We start from the raw sequence: 21,575 nt of genomic DNA on the forward strand, positions 1-21,575 counted from the left end.
AAGTTCAAGACTATCGTTAGGTGGTGAGGAAGGCAGGCTCAGCACCCAAGCCTTGGGGAGACACAGAAAGGGCCCATCCCAGGCACTCAGCTGGAGGTAAGCATAGCGTTTGGGCCATAAGACCTCATGGCCCTAGGGTACTGGTCTGGAAACAAGTCCTCATCTTCCCAGAAATGTCATCTTTTGTCTGCAGCAGCTGGCTGGAGAAAGATTTCAGAGAGGTGTGTGCCTGGGGCACCCAAAGGCATGCCCTTTCTTTCTCCTTGGCATAGGCCTTACAACACTGAGGAAAGGCCATGGTTTGGTGATGGAGCCTTCAATAGTTTTCATCCCTATGGATCGAAAAGATTGTCCAAATAGAAGCTTATATAGGATGTTAAAAAGTAAACTGACAGGTCTATGAAAATTGTCTCCCAACAGAGTACAACAGTTGTTTTGTTTTGTTTTTTTGAGACAGAGTCTTTTGCTCTGAGACCCAGGCTGGAGTACAGTGGCATGATCTTGGCTCACTGCCACCTCCACCTCCGGGGTTCAAGTGATTCTTCTGCCTCAGCCACTTGAGTAGCTGGGACTACAGGTGCCCGCCACCACGCCCGGCTAATTTTTTGTATTTTTAGTAGAGATAGGGTTTCACCGTGTTGGCCAAGATGGTCTTGATCTCCTGACCTTGTGATCCGCCTACGTCTGCCTCCCAAAGTGCTGGGATTGTAGGCGTGAGCCACGGCGCCGGGCCCAGTTTTTAAAAAATATAGAAATATTGGTAAAATCGTTATCAAAGCCATTGTGGAGCTTTCTAAAAACTTACAATAGAATTACCACATTATCCAGCAATTCCATTTGCAGATATATAACCAAAGGAAATAAAATTAGTATCTAGAAGAGACATCTGTGCTCCCATATTTATTGTGCAGTTATTTACAATGACAGATATGCATATAACCTAAGTATTCATTCATAAATGAATGGATAAAATAATTGTGGTGTGTTTATATAATGGAATATTATTCAGCCATAAAAATAAGAAAATCCTGTTATTTACAACTATATCAATGAACCTGGAGAACAGTAGACTGAGTGAAATAAGCCAGAGAATAAGAAATATTGTTTGATTTCACTTACAGGTGAAGCCTAGAAAGTCAAAGTCATGGAAACAGAGAATACAAAGTGGTTTGCAGGAGCTGTGGGTGGAGAAATGGAGGGTTGCCAATAAAAAGTGCAAACAGTGGGAGAAATGGAGGGTTGTTAATAAGAAGTGCAAACTTTCAGGTATAAAATAAGTTCTGGTGGTCTACGCACAGCGTGGATGTTACTGAATGTTATCTTAGTCTGTTCCAACTGCTGTAATAAAATACCTTAGAACAGATAATTTATAAGCAGTATAAACTGAGTTCTCACAGGTATGGAGGCTGAGAAGTCCAACTCAAGGCATCAGCAGGCTAGGTGTCTGGTGAGGGTCCAGTCTCTGGTTCCAAGATGGCACATTAAAAGCAATGTCCTCACACAGCAGAAGGACAAAATAGGCCAAACTCATTTTCTCAAGCCATTTCACAATGGCAGCTAATTGCATTGGTAAGGGCAGATTTTTCATGACCTAGCCACCAACTAAAGTCTCCATATTATAATACTATTGTATTAAGGATTAAGTTTTAAAATAAATTTGGGAGGGACACAAATATTTGAACAATAGGAGTTATATTAATTTAATTAATTGTGAAAATGATTAGACAATGTATGCATGTATCAAGTCAACACATTGCACACCCTGAATATACACAAGCCTCGCTTGTCAATTAACATTTTTAAATTAATAAAATAAAATAAAATGTGGAAGTAATTTATCCTTTGAGCAATAAAAAAGTCTACTGAAGATTTTTAACACCAAAACTCACTTTGGCTGTTTGGTGTTGTGAGATTGCTAAAAACTGAAAAACGCAGAAAGAAACAGAAAGAATCACACACAGTCTTTACAAAAAAGTCAGCTCTGCGAGTGAGGTGGTGTTAATTTGGGTGAGGCAATGACAAGTGATGGCAAATAAAAATAACCCTAAGATAACATTTTCAGAATAAATTAAATTTTGTTAGCTTACTGGAAAAAATTACATTACTAGCCATGCAACAAACCTACTTTGTAAAGGTGGTGAAACCAAATTTTAAGTATAAAGCATGATGTATTAAAAAACAGTAAGAATATCTTTGTGGTCTTAGAAAAAAATGTGTTACATGAACAAGTAAGTAGAATATACAACATTTTCAAATAGAGAAAAAAATCATTGAAAATTGCAAAATTTTAGGCTCCAAAAGACTCACTAATTTAATAAAAGCAGAAATCTTACAGCTAGAAAATTTACAGATAAAAAGTATATTTTTCAGCTTGGAAATCAAAATAGAAACTACAAATTCAAGTGTAACCAATAAATAATATATGCCTACATATCATGTAATTTTTTGTTGAAAACGAGGCATTTTGAATATTATAGTAATTTTGAAATCAGATTACCATCCTTCTTCTGTGTTTTTGTTGCTACCTATTGTGATATGTGCTCTGTCATACATTGATGTCTCTGTTCCATTAGCTTGGTGGTAAGCTAGTGATTTGCAGAGATTTCCTTAAATGTTTGTTATTTTCCCACTTCCTCCAAATACATTTTATAATGTTCTCTTTTGTGTGTGTGTGTGTGCGTGTGTGCGCGCGTGTGTGCTGGAGCATCCAGAAAGTTACAACTTGGTTCTTGCCTTACTTTCTGCTGATGCAGACTTTGAAAGTCAAACAAGGGTGAATACTGAGGGTCTTCCTGGGATTTTCTTTTTTCCTTTTTTTTTTTTTTTGAGACGGAGTTTTGCTCTTGCTGCCCAGGCTGGAGTGCAATGGCGTGACCTCAACTCACCGCAACCTCCACCTCCCGGGTTCAAGAGATTCTCCTGCCTCAGCCTCCTGAGTAGCTGGGACTACAGGCATGAGCCACCACACCCCACTGATTTTGTATTTTTAGTAGAGATGAGGTTTCTCTATGTTGGCCAGGCTGGTCTCGAACTCCTGACCTCAGGTGATCCACCTGCCTTGGCCTCCCAAAGTGCTGGGATTACAGGTGTGAGCTACCATGCCCGACCCTCTTCCTGGGTTTTTCTAGACCACATACCTGGCCCTGAGCCTCCACATGACCTCCTAAATTTCCTGGACTATTAACACAGCCCAGTCCCCAAAGTGTCCCATTCCCTAGTCTTTCCTTCTAGGGAGTTTTTTTTTCATGATTATTTTTTACTCTATTAGTATATTTTGTCCCAGGAAAGCCAGATAGTATATTCATTTAAAAGTTTGGGAGAACTTACTATTACTGACTTGAGATTTTTTTTGTTATTGAGTTTTTTTGTTATTGACTTGAGATTTTTTTTTGTTATTGAGTTTTTTTTTGTTATTGACTTGAGATTTGTCTTTCTTTTTTAATGAAGAAATTCACTGGTATAGGTTTCCCTCAAAACACTGCTTTCACCAATTTCCATAAGTTTTATGTTTTGGTTATATTGTCATTTATGTTAAAACACTTTCTGATACTATTTGTGGTTTTCTTTTGATCCATAAATTATTTGGGAGTTTGCCATTTAATGTCCACATACTTATGAGTCTCCTAAATTTCTTGCTTTCAGTGATCTCTGATTCTCTTTTATTATAATTAGAAATCACCCATTGTATTATTTCAATCTCTATTTTTACTGATGTATGTTTTACGGCCTAACAGGTGGTCTGTCCTAGAGAATGTTCCATGTGGATTTGAGAATATATATTCTCATGTTGGATGCAGTGCTGCGTATATGTTTGTTAGGTTTAGTTGTTTTATAATGTTGTTCATGTTTTCTATTTTTTATCTTCTACTTGTTCTATCCATTAATGTAAGTGGAGCATTAAAGTCTCCCAACTATTATTGTTGAATTATCTATTTCTCCCTTTATTTCTGTCATTTTTGCTTCATGTATTTCTGTGCTTATTTGATAACTGCATATATGTAATTTTTTATATTTTCCTGATGAGTTTACCCTTTGCCATTACAAAATGTCTTTATCAGTATATATTTTTTTGTTTTGTTTCATTTCGTTTTTGAGACAGAGTCTTGCTCTGTCACCTAGGCTGGAGTGCAGTGGCACAATCTTGGCTCACCGCAACCTTCGTCTCCCAGGTTCAAGTGATTCTCCTGTCTCAGCCTCCTGAGTAGCTGGGATTACAGATGCCTGCCACCATGCCTGGCTAATTTTTGTGTTTTTAGTAGAGATGGGGTTTCACCATGTTGGCCAGGCTGGTCTTGAACTCCTGACCTCAAGTGATCCACCTGCCTCAGCCTCCCAATGTGCTGGGATTACAGATGTGAGGCAGTGCCCGGGTGCTTCTTGCAAGTTTTCGAAAATGTCAGTGAAGAAGCAGTTGTGTCATGTTTTGAAATAAATTTCCATTTACAAACACAGGAAGAGGACACATTCCTGGATTCCAAACATAGGTCAAGCTGGCCCTCCTTATTTATTGGTTCTGCATTCCTGGATTCAACAAATGAGCCTCAAAAATATTTTTAGTAAGGTTTCTGTACTGAACATTTATAGAATTTTATTTTTCTTTTCACTATTCCCTAAACAATACAATATAACAACAATTTAGGTATTAAAAGTAATCTAGAGAAGATGTAAAGTATGCAGGAGAATATGCATAGGTTTTATGTAAATACCATGCCATTATAAATAACTTGTGCATCCATGCATTTTGGTATACAAGAGGACTCCTAGAACAAATCCTCCAGAAATAGCAAAGAAATATGATAAAGAGTTTACAGTATTCATAAAACTCTAGCTCCTTACTAGAACAGCTCAATGAAATAAAAGATGGACTTGAGACTGCCCTTAGCCTGTATGGCTTGGCTGGCAGCCCCTGGCTTGCATGCCCCTTCTAGCAAGATGCACATTAAGGCCACCATGTGCAGCTGAGGGAGAGTCAGGTGGCTCTTCACCAAGAGCAGATCACATCCTTTTGTCACATTCCTCCCTCTTAAGAGTGTCATGTTGATAGGTATGCCTTCTTGATGCAGGAAAGAATCTGTTGGCAAGCTCTGCCAAACATCTTTTTCCATGTACTTCCTATGTACCCACAGTTGCAGATCATGAGAGATTAAATAGGTTATCAAAAATAGCTTTTACTTTTTAAAATGTTCCTTTTTATTTTCAGTTGAAAAAGGAGAAGAGACAGTACTAATTCATGAAATGAAATGAAAGAGGATCTATCATTTTCACTAGAAATGAAAGAGGATCTATCATTACTGAGCACGTGAAGAATTAAAGAATAGACATTATAAACCACTGTATGCCCACAAATTTGATAACCTAAATGAAATAGACAAATTCCTTGAAAGAAACAACCTACCAGAACTCATCATAATAAGAAACAGACAATTTGAATAGTACTACATCTATTAAAGAAACTGGGTCAGTGATAAATAACCTTACCAAACAGAAAGTACCAAAGCCAGATGAGATAACTAGTACATTTATGCAAATATTTAAGAGAAATTATTCCAACTGTCTACAATCTGCTCCAGAGAACAGAAGCAGAGTGAATACTTTCAAACTCATTCATTGGGGCCAGAATTACCATAATACCAAATTTAGACAAAGACATTACAAGAAAAAAATGCAGAGCAATATCTCACCTGAACAAAGATGCAAAAACCCTCACCCAAATATTAGGAAATCAAGTCCAAGAATGTAAAAAAAGAATTATTTACTACAACCCAGTGAGATTTATTACAGGCATTCCAGGCTGGTTCAATATTTGAAAATAAATTAGGCTGGGTGTGGTGGCTTATACCTGTAATTCTAATGCAGTAGGAAGCCAAGGAGGGAGGATCACTTTAGGCTGGGAATTCAAGATAAGCCTGGGCAACATAGCAAGACTCTGTCTTTAAAAAAAAAAAATCAGTTCATCATATTAAGTTAAAAAAAGATAAGATCTTATCAATACATTCAGAAAAATCATTTGACAATATCCAAAACCTATTCATGAGAAAACCTCTCTGCAGACTAGAAATAGAAGAAAACTTCCTCAATTTCATAAATAATGTCTATAAAAAACCTACATCTGGCCAGATGCTGTGGCTCACGCCTGTAATCCCAGCACTTTGGGAGGCCAAGGTGGGTTGATCATGAGGTCAGGAGATTGAGACCATCCCAGCCAACATGGTGAAACCCTGTCTCTACTAAAATACAAAAAACAAACCTGGCATGGTGCGGTGTGCCTGTAGTCCCAGCTACTTGGGAGGCTGAGGCAGAGGAATTGCTTAAATTCGGGAGGCAGAGATTGCAGTGAGCCAAGATTGTGCCACTGCACTCCAGCCTGGAGACAGAGCGAGACTCCATCTAAACAAACAAACAAACAAACAAACACCCCTCATCTAACCTCATACTGAATATTGAAACACTAGATGCTTTCCTGCTAAGATCAGGAGCAAGGCAAAGATGTCTCTTCTCACCATTCCTATATAACATGATACTATAAGCCCTAGGTAATACAGTAAGACAAGAATAGAAAAGGTACATAGATTGGGAAGGAAGAAATAAAACTGTCTTTTTACACAGATGATATAATTGCCTATGGATAAATACAAAAAGATCACAAAACAAAATCTTAGAATAACCAATTTTAATGAGAAATCATAGTAACTTTGCACAATATAAGATTTACGTACAAATGTCAATTACTGTTCTATATATCAGTAATGTAGTTACAATTTGAAATTTAAAACTTCAGTGACATTTAGGCTAGCATCAATAACAATGAAATTCTTAGGTACAAACATAAAATAAATATAAATATAGAATCTATATAAAGGAAACTACAAAACTGTAAAAACATCAAAGAAGATCTAAATAAATGGAGAGATAATCCACATTCAAGTAAAGAAAGCTTCAATATTGTTAAAATGTCAGTACTTCCCAACTACATTTATATATTCAATGCAATCCCAATCAAAATTCCACAAAGTTAGTTTGTGGATATTGACAAACTGATTCTAAAGTTTATATGGAAAGGCAAAAAGCTCAGAATAACCAAGAAAATATTTTAAAAGGACAGTTATAGGAATGATACTACCCAACTCTAAGCACTTCTATAAAGCTACAGTAATCAAAACAACATGGTACTGGTAAAAAATAACAGAGAAGCAGATCAATAAAACAAAAGCGAAAGCTCAGAAATTGACCTATAAAAATACAGTCAGCTTATCTTTGAGAAAAGAGCAAAGACAATTCAATTGAGAAAGAATAATTTTTCAACAAACAGTACTGAACAACTGGACATCCACATGCAAGAGAAAAAAAGAAAAAAAACCCCTAAACCCAGACCTGACAACTTTCACAGAAATTACTCAGAATGGATCACAGACCAATATAAAAGGAAAAACCACAAAACTCCTAGAAGATAACAAAGAGCAGAATCTGAATTACCTCAGGTTTTGCTCCTTCGATAAAACACCAAAAATGCTGGGCATGATGGCTCACACTTGTAATCCCAGCACTTTGGGAGGCCAAGTTGGGTGGATCACGAGGTCAAGAGATCGAGACCATCCTGGCCAACATGGTGAAACCCCGTCTCTACTAAAAACACAAAAATTAGCTGGGTGTAGTGGTGCGTGTCTGTAGTCCGCTACTCAGGAGGCTGAGGCAGGAGAATCACTTGAACCTAGGAGTAGGAGGTTGCACTGCACTCTAGCCTGGGTGACAGGGTGAGACTCTGTCACAAAGCAAAACAAAAACACCAAAAACATGATCTATGAAAGGAAAAATTGCTAAGTTGAACCATATTAAAAATAACATTTCTGCACTGCCAAAGACACTGCTAAAAAATAAAAAGACAAACCGCAGAATGGGAGACAATATTTGCCAAACACATAACTGATAAAAGACTGGTATCAAAAATATGCAAAAAAATCCCAGAGTTCTTAAAACTCAAGAACAAGAAATGAACAACCCAATTATAAAATGGCAAATGATACAGATCCTTACTAAAGAACATATAAGCATGGCAAATAAGCACATGAAAATATGCTCAACAGCATATGTCATTGGGAAATTGAAAATAACAATGGCATACTGCCACACACATATTAGAATGGCTAAAATCCAAAACAGCAGCTACACCAAATGCTGGTGAGGATATAGAGTAACAAGAGCTCTCATTGATTGTTGGTGAAAATGCAAAGTTTATGACTAGTTTGGAAGACAGTTTGCCAGTTTCTTACAGAGCTAAATATACACTTACACACAATCCAGCAATCACACTCTTTGGCCTTAATCCAAAAGAGGTGAAAACTTTCATCTGCACAAAACTCTGCAGGTGACTGTTTAGAGCAGTTTTATACATAATTGCCAAAACATGGAACCAAACAAGATGGTCTTCAATAGATAAATAATGTTCTTAATAGGTAAATAATGTTCTTCAATAGGTAAATAAATAAACTAGCTGTGGTGCAACCATACAACATTATTCACTGATTTTTAAAAAATGAGATTTCAAGGCTTGAAAAGACATGAGGAACCTTAAATACATACGGCTGTGAAAGAAGATAGTCTGAAAAGGATTCCAACTGTACGACATTCTGTAAAAGGCAAAACCATGGACACAGTAAGAAGATCTGTGCTTTCCAAAAGTTTGGGGAAAAAAGGGGTGAGATGAATAGATGGGGTACAGTGGATATTTTAAGACAATAAAACTATTTTGTATAATGCAATAATGGATATGTGTCATGTCATTATGCATTTGTCAAAATCCACAGAATGTAAAACAGAAAACATGAATTTGAATGCAAACTTTAGATTTTAGTTAATAATAACTCTTCTATATTAGTTCAATAAGAGTAACAAATGTGCTACACTAATGTAAGGTGTTAATAAGAGGTGGGTGTAGGGAAAGGATATATGGGAACTCTGTACATTCCACTCAATGTTTATGTAAACTCAATACTCACCTAAAAAAAAGCATATTAAATATCCCAATGATGACTATCAAAAGTAGAATAGATATAAAAATTATACTATGTTCATGTAATTGAATATAGTACTATGCAGCAATTAAAATAAATGAATTCTGATGTTAAATGTCATCACCATAATGGTAATCACAAAACGAAGCTATAGAATATACACAAAGGAAAATAAAAAGTTAAAATATTTTACTAAAAAAAATCAACCCAATACATTAGAAGAAAATAATGTAGAAAATGTAAAACAAAAAGACATAAACTATACAGAAAACAAATAACAAAATGACAGAAGTCTATTTATGAATAATTATTTTGAATGTAAATGGATTGAACTATCGAATTAAAAGGCAGAGATCAGCAGAACAGACTAAAAAACATGATCCAACTATCATGTTTGTGCAAGACTCACATTAGATTGAAAGACACAACTAGGTTGAAAGTGAAAAGAGAAAAACAGTACTTCAAGCAAAGAATAAGCAAAAGAGATCTGCGTTGGCTATATTAATATCAGACCAAATAAGACTTCAAATTGAAAAATGTTACAAAAGAAAACAAAGGTATTATGTATTCAAATCCAATAAGCAAACAAAACTGAGGTTCTGACTTTCAGTAATGCTAGAGTTGCTTGTTAAACACTCTCACAGGTAACAATGATAAAATCTGGATAAAATATTATGTATAGTTACATAGGAATGCACAACCATATACAATACATGTATGTGTGTGTGGTAACGGAATGAGGATTTCAACTGTGTCCACTGTAGGTGAGGTAGGTATTGCTGTTTGAATCCAGTCAGATTAACCCCTCTTCAAATAACAATCCTCTTCAAAGGAATACAACAGAATTTAGAGTCTCTATAACTATTTATAATTTCTAGTACACAATATTAAAATTCATGAAATGTGTGAAGAAATGTTAAAATGTAATCTATACGCAAGATAAAAAGGCAGCAGAAGCTAATTCTAAGATGTCCAAGATGATGTCATCAGCAGACAAGGGTTTGAGAGCAGCTATTATAAGTATGTTCATGGAGATAAAGGAAAATATCCTCATAATGAATTAACTCATGTGGAGCCTCAGCAGAGAAATGGAAATGATAAAAAGAATGGAATAGAGAGATAATGAAATGAAAAGCTAAAAAGACTGTTGAGTTTATAAACAGAGTAGAAACAGAAGACAGCAATGGAAATTATCCAATCTGAAGAAACAAGTTTGAAGAAAATAAAAAGTGCCTTAGAGACCTGTGGAATGACTGAGTCCGAGGAGAGGGAGGACAGAAAAATTAAATATGATACAAAAGCAAATACACAATAGCCAAAAACTTGCAAAATTTGGTCAAACCCCCAAATTTGTATATTCAAAAGGTGAGCACACTTCAAAAAGAAAATACACATAAAACCATACCAAGGCCCTATTAGAAGGCTGGCAGGGCAGGGTTTTCAAGGGACTTGTCATGATTTCTCATTTTCACTATTTATAATAATGGACAATATGCTCTCCTTAGAGTTAAATCCGATACAGCAGGCCGCAGATGACTTTTTAGTCTAGTTTTCAAGGTTTAATTTCTTACCTTGGAAATCAATTAAATTTGTTTCTTTAAAATCTTGCAGTAAATTTGATGCTCCAGAAAGATGCCCAGGGAGATTCTGTCCTGCTGCGTCCGCCCTGTACAGAACTGACGCTGTGCCTACGCCAGTTTCAGAAGCGTGTAGTTGTGGAGTACTTAAGAGTTAATATTAAAAAGCAAATAGAAAAATGGATTAAAAAAAAATGATCACTGTTAATTTCCACCGGCAAAGTCTTAAAAGTGGTACCAAAGAGAGTATTTAAAAATGGATAAAGATTTTCCAGGGAACCCTATTCAGGGCAGAAACACAGACACTGTCCAAACCTCACCACACAAACTTCCCTCATGTGTTGGAAGGGACCAAGGCGCTCTCTGGTCCTGCACGTACGTTAATTACGGCAGGGAGGTCCACACGAGGACCCCAAGGCCTGGGAACCAGCCTGGGTAGGGGGCAGAGAAGTGGTGGATGTGGCTCCCAAAGTAGTTTAGGGGGGTCCCTTCCCCATGGCTGTTTTCTGACTGAATGCAGCAAGGTCAGGCCTTTCCCCTGGGACATTTTCTCCTCTTCATCACAGTGGCAGGAGCGTCTGTGTGCGAGGCCTGACCCAGACGCGGGCCATACAGCCAGCCCGGGGTCCAGTAGGTGCATCTGGGGAGCAAAGGGGTGCAGGAAAAAAGGTGGTTTTCAAAAGTGAAGTGCCAGGTTACCAGAGACTGGGTACCTTCACATGAGGCAGCAAACTAACGGTTTCGGACACTCAAAAGGGAGCTTCCTTCGCGGGACCAAGTGGCAGCACTGCGCCTGTGGCGAGGGGAGGGACAATAGACGGCGGGGCTAAAAGGAGAGGCCCCTTAGGGGGGTGGGGGGGGGGTCGACCCGGCTAGTGGCAGGTGGGGGGGTGGAGGGAGGAAACGAGCGTTACCATGGCAACCCTGCTGCGGATGCTGCGAGAAGCTCTTGGCCTATACCTGTTCTGCGGGAAATTAAACTTTGGGCACAACAAGTCATGAAGTCGGCACTTTGGGGAGACACCGTGTCACAATGACAAGGTGAGATCAGCCGCTCCTGCCAAGCTGTCTCCTCGAGGGCAGGAGAGGTTTGTGAACAGCCAATCTTCCCTCCGCACGGCGGAACTGCACTGGAATCCTGGAGGAGCTCGGTGGCGGCGGGACCTTTGCTGGGAATGACGGGAACTGTAGTCCCTTATCCGCACCCAGCTGTTAGTTGTAGGCTTGCAGGACTACAATCCCAGCGTGAAACGGGATTGTAGGTGGTGCAGATCCCTGGAAGGAGACATAGCGCGGTGCTCTACTGCAGGACATGCTGGCAAGAGTAGTGTCTTAGTCGCTCTCGGCCTTTGGCCACAGGGCTGCGGGACTACAATCCCAGCATGCAACGGGAGTGGGGTTGGTAAAGACACCTGGAGGGGGGGCAGCGCGAGACGCGCCTCGCAAGGCATGCTGGGAGAAGTAGTTTCTTAACTGCTTCCGGCCTTTCTTCGCAGGGCTGCGGGACTACAATCCCAGCATGCAACGGGAGTAGGGTTGGTGATGATACTTGGCGGGAGGGGGAGGGCGGTGCGCGCCTCGTCAGGCATGCTGGGAGGAGTAGTTTTTGGTCGTAGGGCTACTGACCCACAGTCCCAGCAATCGCCGGGCTAGCGGGTGGTGTGCAGCCTCAGAGGGAGGAGCAGGGCTGTGTGAATCTGTCTGCTTACAAACCTGTGCTGGCCACTGATTCTGTGCCACCCTAGCTAAGGGAAGTGAGTCCGAAGAGGGACTTGAGGGGCAGGTCTGAGCTGAGTAGTGAGGTGGGTGTGACGCTGCGAAGTGCACCTCGCCTTTGCCCAAATCGGGCGGGTCTCAGCCTCACTCCACCTCCCGCTTCTCAGCTCGGTTTCCCTCCAAAGCGTCGCGCCTCCTTCAGCTCAGGGAGCCGCCCTGCTTTCCTAAACTGCTGTGGAACTGGCCTGAGGTCCCAGACGCTGTCCATTGTGCTGCTGCCCTCCACGTCCTCCAGCCAGAGCGCCAGTTCACCCGCTTTTGGGAGAACTCTGCCGTTTTGCAGGGGGGTGACATGGGCTGTGGCTTCCTGGAAATGTCACCCCCACCAGCGCCTTTTACATGGATGTGAATTTTGAGACATGAGGGAGGGTAATTATTGGTTGACTCAGGAGATGAACAGAGGAGAAAATCCTAATTTCCAGGCATGTGTCCTGAGCCAGGGACATGCTGGCCAGACCCTGCGCCCCCAGGGCCGCCAGAGAGCAGCCTACTGCCCTGGTTTCTATGGAAGTCCCTTCATGCTGCTGGGCCTTAGCCTCAGGGACAGCCCAGTCAGGTGACGGTGGGGGTGACCCATGGGTTTCTCGAGCTGGGCCAGTGGTCCTGGAAGGGCTGGCCCATCCCCCTTGGAGAGGGTCTTTGTGCCGAGGGATGCCCACAGAGGCCTGGGTACCAGGAACACAGCTCAGGCAAGGGGCCTTTCTTCCAGATTTGGCTGGAAGGAAGGAAGACTTGGTCAGCTTCTCCACCCAGCCCATCTGGCCCTTGCAGGGCTGCACCGCATGGACCTGGGTTCCTGGGGTCCTCAAGGACTTTGTGTGGCCCACTTGTTCTGATACTGAGGACATCTCTGCAGGCTGTTAATTTCAGAGCAAGGAGTTTGTGCAGACTGGGGCATGGGTGCTGTCAGGGCAGCACCCCAGTGTTCATCTTGGCTCAGGGCTTCCTGCTTCACGCCCTTTCCCCAGGGATATTTGGCCTGGGCTCAAGCCCTGCTCCAGAACTCAGTTGGGAAAGGCCGTAAATCTCACCTCGGCCTTTCGCCACCTAATATAAGAGCCTGACTCCACAATGGGTGAGACGCCCCCACACACTGGTCTCTTCAGCGGTGCAGGGCCATCCACTCCATGCCCTGAGTTCCCACACCGAACTGAACTGTGTTCTGGCTCTAAGCTGGGGCCTCTCCTGTGCCCTTTCCCTGAATCCTCTCTGGATCTGAGAGACTGATTCTGTCTACTCCCTGGGTTAAGTCTTGACATCCTTGGAGGGATTCTCAGAAGTGAGGGGCCCCTGCTGCTCTCTGGGGCTGTTGATACTCGCAGGTGTGGATGTTGGCTTGCACTGATAACTGAACCCCTCCAGTGCCCTTCAGGGGTCCTTCCAGAGCAGGAGTGGTAGGGTGTGGGGGAGTGCCTTAGAGGGTCTTGCCCTCATCCTCTGCCCTGTCTCTGAGATGTGTCCAGTAAACCCAAGGTCAGTACATCAGGAATGAAATAGTCTTTTGCAGCAACCTCAATGAAGCTGGAGGCCATTATTCTAAGTGAAATAACTCAGGAATGGAAAATCAAATACCATTATTTCTCACTTATAAGTGGGAGGTAAGCAGAGGGTGGGAGGTGCACTCACCCAGGTTTTTATGTGCACCCTGAAAACCATGAAAACTGATAAAATTAAGCCAGAAATTTTGAACTAGTTCATGGTGGCTGTGTGTGGGTGGGTGAGGAGAATGTAAAACGTTGGAGTCTACAGACATAGAGTTTACAACATTGTGTATAATTTTTCTAGGAAACCTACAAGGCCTGTCAGGGAAGCAGGATAGAATCCTGAGAATGCTTCCCCCACAGTGCTGATAGGGAGGGACCACTATCCCATCCACTGCTACAACTCTGGAGACACGCTCCTCCCTCCTCCCCTATATGACACAAGGCCTAATCTGCAGAGAAAGTGCATCCAAACCTGAGCCACAAGGCACTGGGGAAAAACTCCCGAAACTGAGGGTGGAGAAACAAGGCCAACACCCACATTTCTGCACAGATGCATCTCCCATAAAGAAAATAAATTATTAATTGGCAGAGCACTGTTGCAGGCCAACTTCAACTGGGAGTTAAGAACATGGAGGAGCATCTCTCCCCTACCATGGACAAGGAGGGACAGGAATGTGCTCTTGTCCTGGCATTGCATCTACAGGAGTGGCAGGAAACTCTTCAAATGTCAGTAACCCCACACCCTAGCTGACAGTGCTAAGTCTGAGGCTTCCTCAGGACATTAGAGATCTCCTCACTCCTTCACCACTGCCACCAAGCTAAGAAGCATGGAGTCAAAAGAACAGTGGACTATAGCTGGGCCAAGTGCAAGAAACCATGTGTGGGAAGAGGCACAAAGGGAAGGCACAGCAAACCCAGGAGATATTAGCAAACTACCATGAGAAGGGTTTGAATTTCCTGGTTTTCAGAAGGTTATTACTGCCATAACGACTTTTAATCCCTGCCTACCCTCTCAGCTACATGACCACAAACCCCTACACTAAGGCCTATCTGAGGGAAAATTGCTCACAGATAACCTAAAAACTATTTATCCCCTTTCAATGTCAGTGGGCTGATGAAAAAAATAAAAATAATAACCCATTTACCCCAATGCACTATCTTATACAACACATGCTATTGCTTTTAACAAAAATTAGAAGCCAACGCATCCCTTTTTATCTTTAGAGAGATCTTTATTTGTGTTAAAACCAAATTAAGGAATTCAGGAGGCTGAATCAGTGCGGAATTCAGGAGGCTGGGACCTCAGACCACGCTGGGCGCCCGCCTCCCGCCCGCCATGGCCCAGCCCCGTCCAGGAAGGCCCGGCGGAAGCTACGAGTAAGGCGACCTTGGGCAGGCGGCCAGGCCCGCCACATCGAAATCGGCGTCCCTTCTCCATGGAGCGCGGGAGGATGTAGCTGCAGCCGGACGAGCGCTGGCAGACACCGGGCACCGCGCATGGATCCCGCGTGCACACTGTCGCGGCCACGGCGTCCCGGGCAGGCACCGCGGCCTCGGCTCCCTGCTCTGCTGCTCCATCCCCAAGGCGGCTTTGGGTTCCGAATGTCCCAGTTCCTCAGCAGCCAGAGGCGGGAAGCCCAGGGACGGCTTTCCAGCAGCGCAGGCTGCGGTGCAGCTGGGGCGCCGGCGTGGCGGAGGCCGTGGTGGTCGTATGGACACCATCAAGGTGAAGATCATCCACGGCCAGACCCCCCCAGACCTCCAGTGCAGAGGAGTGTCCCACCGGGTTAGGGAGATTTTGCGGAAACAAGGGAAACTCACCGGGGCCTCATGGCCCCCGCGCTGAAGCAGGGCTGGAACCAGGCCATGCGCCTCTTCTCCTGATCCCCCTGCACAGCTGGTACCGAGGGGACAACCCCGGCAAGCTCATGAACTGGCTGGTCGCTGGGGCCTTCGGAGCCACTGTGGGCGCAGCCAGTGTCTTGGGAAACGCTCCCATGCACGGAATCAAGACCCAGATGCGGGGCCTGGAGAAGCGCAAATGCTGAACACACTGGACTGCCGCTGCAGATCCTGAGGAAGGAGGGGCTCAAGGCCTTCTACGACGGCACTGTCCCCTGCCTGGGCCGGGTCTGCCTGGATGTGACCACAGTGTTTATCCTCTGCCATGAGGTGGGAAAGCTGCTTAACAGTGTGGAAGACGGACTAAGCCCAGAGGGGCCGTGAGGGACCTCCCCAGGGACCTCCAGAGCGGCCACCACCCTTGTCTCACAGGATTCCAGTTCAGAAATACCAAGCGGCAGCTGCCCAGTCCCTCAAGCTCTGTGCCCTGCCCACATTGTGGCATCAAGTCTGTGTGTCCCCTAGTGCCATGTCTCCCCGTGGTCTGTATGTGACACTGGCCCTGTGTCCACACGTCCGGCCCGGCCATGGCTGGTTGTCCGTCTGGCCTGTGAGTCTGTGCCCACTTGTCTGTATGCTTACTGTGAGCCCTGGGCCTGTGATTCACGTTCCGTGTCATGTGACGCGGCGCCCTGCACCCCCACCCCCACCCCGCGGGTGCCCGTGTGGCCTGGGTCCTTGGCCTTGTTGCCCTGGCTCAGTCCCAGTCCACTGCCTTCCACCCTGCCCTGGCCTACCACAGTTGCCTCTGGCCCTCGGCCTGGTTTCACCGCATTCTTGGGGTTACTCTCCTGACCCCCAAATCCTGCCCCCCACCAGGGCTTCTCCCACCATTGGCTTAACTGGCCCGCTGGCCCTCCGTACCCCCAGGAGAAGGTGACACCCACCACTCTCAGGATCACCCTGCCAAGGCAGAATAAACCGGATCCTGTTGCAAAAAATAAAAAGTAAATAAAAAGAATGAAGCACAGAAGAAAATAAGGCATGAGGAAAAAGAGTTAGAAGATTTTTTTTTTTTTTTTTTTTGAGACAGTCTTGCTCTGTTGTCCAGGCTGGAGTGCAGTGGCCTGATCTTGGCTCACTGGAACCTCCGCCTCCCTGGTTCAAATGATTCTCCTTCCCCAGGCTTCCAAGTAGCTGGGATTACAGGCACGCCCCACCATGCCCGGCTAATTTTTGTATTTTTAGTAGAGACAGTGTTTCACCATGTTGGCCAGGCTGGTCTGCAACTCCTGGCCTCAAGTGATCCACCTGCCTCTGCCTCCCAAAGTACTGAGAATACAGGCGTGAGCCACTGTGCCGGCTGGGTTGGAAGAAATTTGATATCACATAAACTTTGCATACTGGAAATATATTTATAATATTTTAAATGCGCCTGGCACGGTGGCTCAAGCCTGTAATCCCAGCACTTTGGGAGGCTGAGACGGGTGGATCACGAGGTCAGGAGATCGAGACCATCCTGGCTAACACGGTGAAACCCCGTCTTTACTAAAAAAAAATACAAAAAACTAGCCGGGCGAGGTGGCCGGCGCCTGTAGTCCCAGCTACTCGGGAGGCTGAGGCAGGAGAATGGCGTAAACCCGGGAGGCGGAGCTTGCAGTGAGCTGAGATCCGGCCACTGCACTCCAGCCTGGGCGACAGAGCGAGACTCCGTCTCAAAAAGAAAAAAAAAAAAAAAATTTAAATGTAAAAAGTATTATAAATATATTTACATTTATAAATATTAATATAAAATATTAAATTTAAATATTTTAAATGTTTAAGTAAAAACAAATGGGGAAAGGTATCAAAATAATTTTTGAAAGAGCAGAAAAGTAAACTGAGCAAGTAAATTTGGAAAAGAGTCAAATAGAAATTGAATAATTTAAACATAAAGAAATTTAACATACAATATGTGAGTTAATTATAAAATTAAACTAAGTTGATGATGAGAGAATTAGTAAACTGGATTAATGAACTGGAATTTTGAGCAGAATGAATATAACCAATAAAGAGAAACAAAATAATAGCAATATGAATATAATTATACACATATGAAGAATAGAATGACAAAGAATAAAGCACAATTATTTCACTTGAATCCATACAAATAATAAATCATACTAATAAATAATTAGTTACAAATTTTTAAAATTAAAAACCAGACAAGTGCCTAAAAGAGACACTGTGCCTAAAAGAGAGCAATGAAGAGGCCATGTGCAGTGGCTCACCACCATAATCTCAGCACTTTGGGAGGCCAAGGTGGGTGGATCATTTGAGGTTAGGAGTTCGAGACCAGCCTGGCAACATGGTGAAACCTCATCTCTACTAAAAATATGGAAAAATTAGCTGCGCATGGTGGTGGGCACCTGTGATCCCAGCTATTCTGGAGGCGGAGGGAGGAGAATCGCTTGAACCCAGGAGGTGTAGGTTGCAGTGAGCCAAGATTGCACCATTACACTCCAGCCTGGGTAACAGAGCGAGACTCCATCTCCAAGAAAAAAAAAATGAGAGAGCAATAAAAAAAGATAGCCAACATGATAAGTCAAACTGCATAACACCAAAGAGAATGAAGAAAATTAAAAACCATGAGAGAGAGAATCTACACAAGTGAGAGTAAAATCTCCACAGCCCATGCAGAGCCAGAAAACTGAGAAGAAAATATTAAGAGTGCTGAAAAATTATTGTTCAACCTATAATTGAATACATAGCTAGCATATTTTTAATAAATAAGGAAGGGTAAACTAAATAACCTTCAAAAATAAAACACACACATACACACACACATACACAAAGAGAAATTTTATCTACCAACAGGAGCATCTTAAGTGTACACTTCAAGAAGATAGAAAAGTTGTCTTACATAAAATTTAGGGAATCAAAATTAAATAGAAGAAACTTGTGGACACAGGGAACTATTATGGTGGACTTTGAACTAAAGAAACCACCAAGTTCTTGGCAGCATAGGTTTCAAAAATATTTAGATGAAATAAAAGTATAATAACATAATATATTTTAAATTTAAAAAGTTTAAAAATTGCCTGCTTCTTGAAAAATTTGATGTCAAAATCTGTTTTTCAGATAATCATTTTCATTATTTATTAATCATCTATGATATTTATATCACACATTATGCAAGATTTCGATTATTCTTTTATCAGAACTAATTAGCACAAAAGGGCTAATAGAAATTGCCCACAAGCATCAGGATATCCACGATGGCTGAGTCATAAGCCCATAATAGGGTTGAAGGTGATGAGATTATGAGGCCCATCCAGTACATGACCACAAAGCAACTCACCAGCATCAGAATGGTTTGTGTGGTCCTTTTCTCTGGGGAGGATTTTGCAGAGAGGTTGGTGCTGGGAAGGTACTGGGGTTGTCTCTGATGCCTGGACAAAAGAATTTCCATGTATGCACTTGAGAGAAACATGATTGCTACAAAGAAGACATCTGTAAGTAGTGGCAGCATGAAAAACAGACTCCTGATGATGTAGCTTATGTAAGAAAGTGAAGAATATTTACTGATACTCAGCACATTGCTATTGGTCACATTAGAAGAGGCCACAGTGGAGGAGGGCAGGTTACTACTGAGAAACAAACTGAGAACCCAAAGAAGTGAAAGATGCAACGTGTGAATTTCTGTTTAATTCTTGCCGACCAGGAGGTGCTGGGGCTAATGGTGACAGCCTGGAGCACACTCCGGAGGCAGGTGGTGCAGATGGAGAGTCCTCGTCCCTCTATGCATGTAGAAGAATACCTTATACTTGAAGTCATTCTGAGAATACAGTGACACATACAGGTCTGGAGATGCCAAGAAGCTCACAGTGAGGAGCATCACTAAGTGGACAAGGGCCAGGTGACAGGTGATGAGGTCAGTGGGCTTAGGCCTGCAGTCCAGAGGGAGTGTGAAGATACAGAAGAAAAGGAGGAAGGTGTTGGCTGTGAGTCTAATACCAGCTTGGAAAATAAGGGCAATTTTTAATAGTATCATACATGGAACATGGTCATCTTAATGGTGAAGAGAAATCATATTTTATATATCTGAAAAAAGCAGTAGATATCCTATCATCAGTAGTATTTATTGCATGGTCAAAATTATTACCAACATTATCATTTTAATTTTACCCGTTTATCTTGATTAACCCCAACTATCTCATATAAATTATTTAAAATGTACGTGAGCATTTTATTTTACAACAAATAAATTGTACATATCTCCAACATCCACACATCCACAGTCACACCCGTGTAGGGTGCACATTATCGATACTCATATAGTACCTGTGGTTCACTCCTCAGAAAGCATGTCCTTCCTTTCTGAATTTCTCAAATCGCTGAACATTCTCAGGTCTTGAATTTTGTTTCTTCTTAAAAGCTTTTCAACTTCTAAGAATATATGTATTTCAATGCTCAAAGACAAAAAACTGTCCACTAAAAATTTTATCCTCAGGAAAACTATCAATTAAAAATAAATAAAAATAAAGACTTTCAGATAAATAAAAACTGAGGCAATTTCTTGATGCAGACAGATCATTTGAGAAAGAATAAAAGTAAGTTTTCAGGCTGAATACAAGTAATCCCAGATACTTTTTTATTTTTTTTGAGGTGGAGTTTTACTCATTGCCCAGGATGGAGTGCAATGGTACGATCTCGGCTCACTGCAAACTCCGCCTCCTGGATTCAAGCGATTCTCCTGCCTCAGCCTTCCGAGTAGCTGGGATTATAAGCATGCGCTACTATGCCCAGCTAATTTTGTATTTTTAGGAGAGATGAGGTTTCACCATGTTGGTCAGGCTGGTCTTGAACTCCTGATCTCAGGTGATCCACCTACCTCAGCCTCTCAAAGTGTTGGGATTACAGGCATGAGCTACCGTGCCCGGCCTAATCCCAGAAAATTTCAATGCCCAAAAAAGACAAAGAGGACTAGTAAATGTAACAAATATTTAAGGCCATATAAGAAACATTTTTCTCATATTATCTGATTGTCAAAAGCAACTTTGTAATATTGTTTGTAATTGAATCTTCAGTGCTATAATATAAAGAAATTTAATTTATTTGCCAATAACAGCACAGAGAAGGTGGGTTCAAGAAAAGATATATTGGGCTAAGAAAATTTTTCCATGTAATAACTTGGATCCACAAAGATTTTTTAAAAAAATTAGTAAAACTGAAAGATTAAAATAATACAATGAATAATAAGTTTAACAAAACAAACCTGTAAATATACAAGTGCTCTTTTTTCTTATTTCAACTTATTTAAAACAAATAAAATTATACAAGCAGATAACTATAAAACCATATTGTTGTATTTGTAACATATTTAGAGTTAAACATTAGTACCCAAACTAGGAGGGAAAGAGAGAATAAAGTTGTACAGGAGTAATATTTTCATAAAAAGAACATAGGGTTAAAATGTGATGCTCCAATTAATATGTACATATATATATATAGTGTAATTATCAAATTAATGTAATTAGCAGGTACTATTACATGTACCTGCTGGTGCCCTGGTCTTGGACTTCTCAGCCTCCATAACTGTGAGAACTAAGTTTAGACTCTGTATGAATTACCTATTCTAAAATATTTTGTTACAGAAATAGGGATAGCCTAAGACAGCATTCATGGACATCCATGCTGTACATTAAATCACCAGAACTTGTTTATTTTATATCTAAAAGTTTGTACTTTTGATCAATATGTCTTCATTTCTTCCATCCACCACCCCCTAGGAACCACTGTGTACTCTTTGTTTCTATGACTTTGACATTTTTGGCTTCATATATGCATGAAATCAAACAGTATTTGTCATTCTGTGTCTAGCTTATTTCACTTAAGCTAATGTCCTC

The 21,575-nt window shown here is 41.8% G+C and overlaps 1 protein-coding gene and 1 pseudogene across 1 annotated transcript; both read right to left on the reverse strand.

The window, feature by feature from the left end:
- Positions 1-14,204: 14,204 nt before the first annotated feature.
- LOC111529402 lies at positions 14,205-16,282 on the reverse strand. Its single transcript, XM_023196296.1, has one exon. The coding sequence runs from the start codon at positions 15,580-15,582 to the stop codon at positions 15,217-15,219; it is 366 nt and encodes a 121-aa protein (XP_023052064.1). The 5' UTR covers positions 15,583-16,282; the 3' UTR covers positions 14,205-15,216.
- A 2,549-nt stretch (positions 16,283-18,831) lies between these two features.
- LOC111529390 lies at positions 18,832-19,564 on the reverse strand (annotated as a pseudogene).
- Positions 19,565-21,575: the final 2,011 nt, after the last annotated feature.

The sequence above is a fragment of the Piliocolobus tephrosceles genome, chromosome 8, assembly GCF_002776525.5.
Source record: "Piliocolobus tephrosceles isolate RC106 chromosome 8, ASM277652v3, whole genome shotgun sequence".
Taxonomy (NCBI): Eukaryota; Metazoa; Chordata; class Mammalia; order Primates; family Cercopithecidae; genus Piliocolobus; species Piliocolobus tephrosceles.